The following is a 6566-nucleotide window of genomic DNA, read 5'->3' as shown; positions in this document are numbered from 1 at the left end:
TCGAGAGATTAAAAATTACCCAGCTACCCTATTTATTATATTATACAGATATCTATTTATTTTAATAAAAGTCGGATACAGATCAGTTGAAAGAAACACACATTATTGTCTTTTTTAAAATTAAAATGATCATTTTAAAGAAAAAAAACTTTGGTTTCTCTAACAAATACAATTTGAAGCAATATCTTGCATCTGTATTTTTCGTTGTTTAAAGTCTTACCATAATCTCAATTTTTTTGCGCATTAAATTAATGCCATCATAACCCTGCGACAGATTTAAAAAAAAACTGACCGTTTTGAATAGGAACGAGAAAGACATCTGCAGAATTCCTCCCGTCACCGAAGCAGACGGACATGCTGCACGTGCGCAGCTCAACCAATGAGCGCACCGATTCGGACACCGTGGTGCCAGGATTGCGAAATGAGGTTTGAGGCGAGAGGCTGTGCAGCTGTGAATATTGTCCGGGTCGATTTCCCTTAGCGGTGAACGTGTGGGACGTAAGCCCACTCTTGAAAACTTTAGTTATGACTTTATATTAATCATTTCTCGTCTTAACTGAAAATAGCTACACGATCAGTAATTGTTTTGTTATCATAGGATTATTATGTTCCGAACGTGGGAGCATATATTATTATAATCTTTTCAACAATTTTTCAGAGATTTCAGATCCCCAGTGTGAGTGACATTAATTATTTAGGCGGTCACAGTTGTGCCAGTCATAGGTAAAACCCGGTTCCTAGACGGTTTGTTTTAAATAATGAACTGAAAGCAGCGAGAATGAGTCTGTTGCCGCGCACTGCCGAGGAGTTCAGTTCGGCTGAGTACTGGGAGCGCTTTTTCCGTCGTCGAGGAGACAAGGCTTTCGAGTGGTACGGAGACTACGGCCAGCTGTGCGGGGTGCTGCACAGGTACATGAAACCGCGGGACAAGGTGAGGAAACACACACACGCCTCTGTACTGTCCTCCACCTGATCCCCTCATGATCGTGCTGAACGCAGGCTGTGAAGTTACTCACTTACTCTGAACCCTCGTTTTTCGGCGGCAAAAAAGTGGCGCAGCAGGTAGCGCTGGTGCCTCACCGCTCCTTCCGCCGGGCTGCGTGTTCAAACACGGGTCTCTTGGGCTCACCCTGTGGCCTTTGCATGTTCTCCCTGTGTTTGCCTGTTTCCTCCCAGTCCAAAGACAGACGGATTAGTGACTTTCAGTTGTCTAGTGTGTGTGTGTGCGCGCGCGCGCCACATTGCTCTGTTCTGAGCCTTGACTTAAGTGAAAACAACTAAGTCTAGTGTGTCCAGCATAATTTGCAAGTTGCCTCGGACAAACAAAGGTATAATCTTAATACAAATTAATAACAGTAGTAATAATGTTTATGATGATAATAATCACAATAGCGATAATAATACAAACATGTAAAAAAATTGTATGTTGTTCAGGATATAAACCTAGTGGTGCAAGTCTCCTTTGAGAAAGATATCAGCCACTGGCATGATGTCCAACAGCGTCACCTGGCGGCCAGTCTCGGAACTTATCGACCGCGCCGTGCTAACGGAAGTTAACGTGCCTGCGTGAGGCCGATACGAAGTTGCACAACGCTGCCTTGTGATGCGTTTCTTTGCGCGACAGGTGCTCGTGGTCGGCTGTGGGAACTCGGAGTTGAGCGAACAGCTGTACGATGTTGGCTACCAGCAGCTCATCAACATAGATATTAGTGAGACTGCAGTGGCTCACATGAAGCAGCGCAACGCCGAGCGGCGCCCAGGCCTTACCTTCCTGCAGGTGGACGCCACCCAGACCCCCTTTGAGAGCGGCACCTTCCAGGCAGCACTGGACAAGGGCACCCTGGATGCCATGGCAGCAGAGGAGGAGGGTCTGCTGGCAACGAGGATGCTGGCGGAGGTGGGCCGAGTGCTCGCCGTCGGCGGACGCTACGTTTGCGTGTCTCTGGCACAGGAGCACGTGGTGAAGATGGCGGTGGAGCACTTTGTGCGAGAAGGCTGGGCGGTGCGGGCGCACTGCCTGGGAAATCAGGATTGTGGTTCGGCCTCTTTTGCGTTGCCTCTCTTCGTGCTAGTGTGCACCAAGTTTCGGAAGCCGCCCCCAGCTCCTGTGCTTGAGGTCTGCCAAGGTGAGGATGGCCCCCCCTGCCGACTGGCAACTGTGCTGGAGTTGCTGCGTGTGGTCAAGGAGCGGCAGGCCTATGCCTTGCTGCGGCAGAAGCTCCGCACAGACACAGATGGCAGTCGGAGCCCCTCTCTCACCCTTTGCCATGCCTCCACTGGTCGCCCCCGCTACACCCTCACTGTACAGGACAGTCCCGCCACAGCTAAGGTGCCCCGCGCCAATCACTTTGCAATATTTATAGGTAAGTGCCACACATTGCCACGCATAGAGTCATATGTCACATTTCATATGCTGAAATACCGGTTTGTTGAAATTCTAATCAAGTCTGTTTGTACCACAAAGTGTTTTCTTGGGAATCACTGAAAGAGGGATTTCTTCTCTGATCGTTCAGTGCCTCAGGGTCGGGAATCTGACTGGTTGTACGGCTCGGCCGAAGGACGTAGCCAGCTGGCGCGCAGTGCGAACTTTCGGCGACTCGTCATTGTTGCGATGCACAGAGATCAGGAGTATCAGGACATGCAGTCTGTCCAGTCAGAGCTCTCTCCTATGGTGATGGAGCTTGCCCCTCCGGGAATGCCAGCACATCAGCAGGTACGTTAGTGTTTGTGCAGTTGCATCTGTGTTACAAGAGGGCGTAAAGGATTCCATTTCTTTCAGTATATGCTATATGACATAAAAAGCACCTACTTAGCAAAGACAAATTGGTGTTTCCTGCAAAACTGAAGGTGCCTTCATGCCCTCGAGTCCTCTGTCGATCTCATGCCGCTGCTCTGCTTCTGTGCAGGTGCCTTTCCTCTCAGTGGGAGGGGAGCTTGGATGGAGGGAGGTGGTGAGTCAAGGTAAGAGTGCTCTCAGTGGGGAGTACTGTGTGGAAGATGTTCGGGGGGAAGATGGCCTCCTGTACCGTCGGCTGGTGTTCTTGGACAATGCTGGAGTGGTGCAGTCGGAGAGTCGGCTCAGCTCTACACCTGCCGGTGAGAATGACAGGAGTGGGAGGTGCTTGGCGAAGGCTGCACTGCCCTGAACAAATGATCACCTTGTTCAGTAATTAAACATTTATTAATTTATCTGATGCTTTTCTCCAAAGTGACTTACAGTTTTAATCTACTTACAATTATCTACCCATGTGCACAGCTGGGTAATTTTACTGGAGTAATTTTAGGGTAAGTTCCTTGCTCAAGGTTATTACAGCTGGAGGTGGGAATCAAAATTGTGATCTTTGAGTCCAAAGACAACAGCTCTAACCATTACGCTACCGGCTGTCCCCAGTTTTGTGATGAGATTAGGTGTCCGAGAGTAACCAGAGATTTCAAAGCATATTATTGAGTGTTATCTGCTATCAGACTAATTAAATGAATAAAAATTGCACAGAACTATGGAAGCAGTGGGTTATAGACTAAGATGTTAAGAGATGTGCTGTAAGAGAAAAAGCATTTTGTAAGTGAATATTCACCGTAAGACCCAAGGTAAAAGTGATAGGCAGATATACAGTACTGTGCAAAAGTTTTAGGCACTTGGTTGGGGGGAAAAACTGTGAAGTGAGAATGCTTCCAAAAATAATGCTCTTAATTAATAAACTTCCCGCAAAGCTTAGTAACCATCCATCGTCAACAACCACTTGTCCCTAGCGGGGACACGGCGGGTTTGGCCGGGTCCAGCTCTCTGGCAGGTCTGGGATTCGAGTCCTGCTTGGGGCGCCTTGCAATGGACAGGTGTCCCTTCCCCCCAGCCTTGGGCCATGTGTTTGTTGGATTAGGCTCCGGTTCACTATGACCCTACTCAGGACAAGCGGTCTCAGACAGTGTGTGTGTGTGTGTGTGTTTTCTTTCTGTAATGACATACAAACCCTTACTGTAATACTGTAACTTTTTGTAAAAGGAATATTTGGAAATCTGAAATATGCTCTTTCCCATTGACACGAATGCAGAAGACATTAACTGTAAAACAAATATTTTTGTGAAACACCTAAGTGCTTAAGACTTTTGCACAGTACTGTACATACTATGATGTTTTGTGTTTTGCAATAGTGTGTGTCTCCCTCTATGCCAACAGCATCAGGTCGGAAGAAGAACAAAAAGAAGAAGCCAAAGCCAGAGGCTCCCCCCACTCAGGGAGGTGCGAACACTGCCACCACGGCTGTAGACAAGACTTTCCTGTGCTGTGCTCACCACCAGGTCATGGTGGCTGGACTATCCTTGCTGCGTATGGGCTTTGGAGAAAGCAATGGTATGTGTGGACCTGTTCACAGATGTCCAAGCCCACCTATTCACCAGATGGGGGATTCTTTTCCTGCCTACCCTATTTTGGCTGTTTATTCTCCTATTAAGAAACTGTTACACTCCTAAAGAGGATTGTATGAACAGTGCATGTGATTGTTGAGTGTGTGGTGTAATATCATGAATGCTTATTTTTTGAATTGCAAATAGTCTCTATATAGAATTCATATCTCTCAGGGCACATTAACAAAATTTTGTAGCAGTATGATGGTTTATTTCTCTTGATTTAGGTTTGTTAATTTTCTCTTTCATCTAGCTCTGTGCTGCTGTTATTCTGTGTACCTGTGCTTCTTGCATCCCCCTGACGGTACGTCCTCCCTTGCAGGTGCTCCCGTATCCGTGCTGTTGGTGGGTCTTGGTGGAGGGGGACTACCACAGTTTCTGCGGGACTTTGTCCCAGGAGCTTCTGTGGAGGTGGTTGAGCTGGATCCTGCTATGCTGGAAGTAGCTCAGCAATGGTTTGGGTTCCGCGTGGACGATCGGCTCAAGGTGGTGCTTGGAGATGGACTTGAGCACATCAACACTTTGGAAAATCAAGGTAGTCACGTTCGTGATGTTGATGAACACATGTCACAATGGGTTAGGGATAACTTTTAAAACTGTTGACTGAGGTTGTTTTCACAGTAAATGCTTAGTGCCAGCGAAATAAATTGCTGGACTCATGGGAGAGTTCTTTTGGACAAAATTAAATGATATGAATGGAAAAGAATTACCCAGTTGGTTAAATACAGAAATTTAGATCTAACAAGAAAATGTTTTACAGCTATGCAAAGTTAAAGGCACATTATATACATAGACATAATTCAAGATCTAGTTTAAAGCCCTGATTGGTTTGACATTGTTGATGAAAGTGCAAATAAATTTTCAAACCTTGATTAGCTTTGCTGATTATGTAGCATCACTGCACTGTCTATGTAATTCTTCTCACTTTCCTCGCTGTTGTTTCTTTTGTAGGTGGTCATTCCTATGATGTTATCATGTTTGATGTCGACAGTAAGGATCCCACTCTTGGAATGAGTTGTCCTCCTCCTGCCTTTGTGGAAACAACTTTCCTTAAGAAAGTTCACAATCTGCTAACTGCTCGAGGTAAGGAAAATATCTGCTCTCTAATGTGGAACACGTTTTTTTTTTCCTGCATTACTGTTTCAGTATTCTTTTCAAGGTTTAATTTTTCACTAGTTTGTCGGAACAGTTCTAAAGGGCTTTTCAGCAGTTCACCGTTAGACTGAAAGGACAGTAGAATTTTATGACTGCTAAAACACTGTGAGGATGATTTTAAACAGAGGTGAATCAAAGACATTAATCTGCTAAGAAATTAGGGATTCTGTGTCTGAATGTAGATTTCAAGTGGGTCTGAATGTATGCTTTGATACACCAAAATACCACAATTTCCACAGGACACACTTAACTCTTTCCAAATGACTGCAGAATAGTTTACTATTTTGAATAGAACACAATGAAATGTTAGACAAGACTGTTTTTATAGCTCTGCTTTTTAATCTCTCCCCTTACTAGGTGTGTTCATGTTAAACCTGGTGTGTCGGGACTCTTCTCTGAGAGAGAGCGTGCTGGAGCGGGTCCGGGAGGTGTTTTCGTGTGTGCTGTCAAGAGGGATTGAGGGGGAGGTCAATCAACTACTCCTTTGTACCCATGGAGAGGGAACAAACACCTTTGCAAGTCCACAGGCACTGAGGAAGGCTGGCAAAAGCTTGCAGGAGGTGCTGCATGCCTCTAATGCACCCTGCAAGCCAGAGATTGACATTGCCACACTGCTGGGCGATCTAAAAATTACTTGAGAAAACAGCCAGGAAATTAAGTTGGTGCGATAGTCATACAAAATAAGTTTTTGTGAATTATGTGATTGCTTGTCTGAGAAAGCCAAAGACCAGGGGGCATGACAGGATGGGAGGAAAGAAGTGCGGTTTTATTCTCCTGTATTTGTTTCTTCCTTTTTAAAATATGATATTAAAAGACTTTGATTTAGAAACAAGAGTGTGAATTGCAATTCTCTTCATTTCAGTTAATTGTGTAGTTCGGTCATGGTTTTGGGCTTGCACACAATTATAGAACTTTGGAAGAAATACAAAATTATTAGTCTTTTAGACATATTTGATAAATGCGTACCCAGTTTAGAATGTTTCTATATGTATTGAATGGTTGTTACTCTA

The 6566-nt window shown here is 45.2% G+C and overlaps 1 protein-coding gene across 1 annotated transcript; it reads left to right on the top strand.

Annotated features, from left to right (window-relative positions):
* Nucleotides 1–471: 471 nt before the first annotated feature.
* LOC114911299 (eEF1A lysine and N-terminal methyltransferase-like) lies at nucleotides 472–6362 on the top strand. Its single transcript, XM_029254931.1, has 8 exons — nucleotides 472–931; nucleotides 1625–2363; nucleotides 2514–2713; nucleotides 2907–3096; nucleotides 4175–4348; nucleotides 4724–4936; nucleotides 5353–5484; nucleotides 5914–6362. Exons 1-8 carry the CDS (start codon nucleotides 779–781, stop codon nucleotides 6192–6194), a joined length of 2082 nt encoding a protein of 693 aa, XP_029110764.1. The 5' UTR covers nucleotides 472–778; the 3' UTR covers nucleotides 6195–6362.
* Nucleotides 6363–6566: the final 204 nt, after the last annotated feature.

Source organism: Scleropages formosus, chromosome 9, assembly GCF_900964775.1.
Source record: "Scleropages formosus chromosome 9, fSclFor1.1, whole genome shotgun sequence".
Taxonomy (NCBI): domain Eukaryota; kingdom Metazoa; phylum Chordata; class Actinopteri; order Osteoglossiformes; family Osteoglossidae; genus Scleropages; species Scleropages formosus.
Note: the sequence above shows the minus strand (reverse complement) of the source record. Positions and strands in the feature narration are given on the sequence as shown.

Excerpts from the sequence above, each read along its gene's own strand:
- LOC114911299 (XM_029254931.1), top strand. The coding sequence starts at position 779 with ATGAGTCTGTTGCCGCGCACTGCCGAGGAGTTCAGTTCGGCTGAGTAC. Across the intron at positions 4,349-4,723 it reads GGGCTTTGGAGAAAGCAATG|GTGCTCCCGTATCCGTGCTG; the intron begins GTATGTGTGGAC and ends CCTCCCTTGCAG. Across the intron at positions 4,937-5,352 it reads CAACACTTTGGAAAATCAAG|GTGGTCATTCCTATGATGTT; the intron begins GTAGTCACGTTC and ends TTTCTTTTGTAG.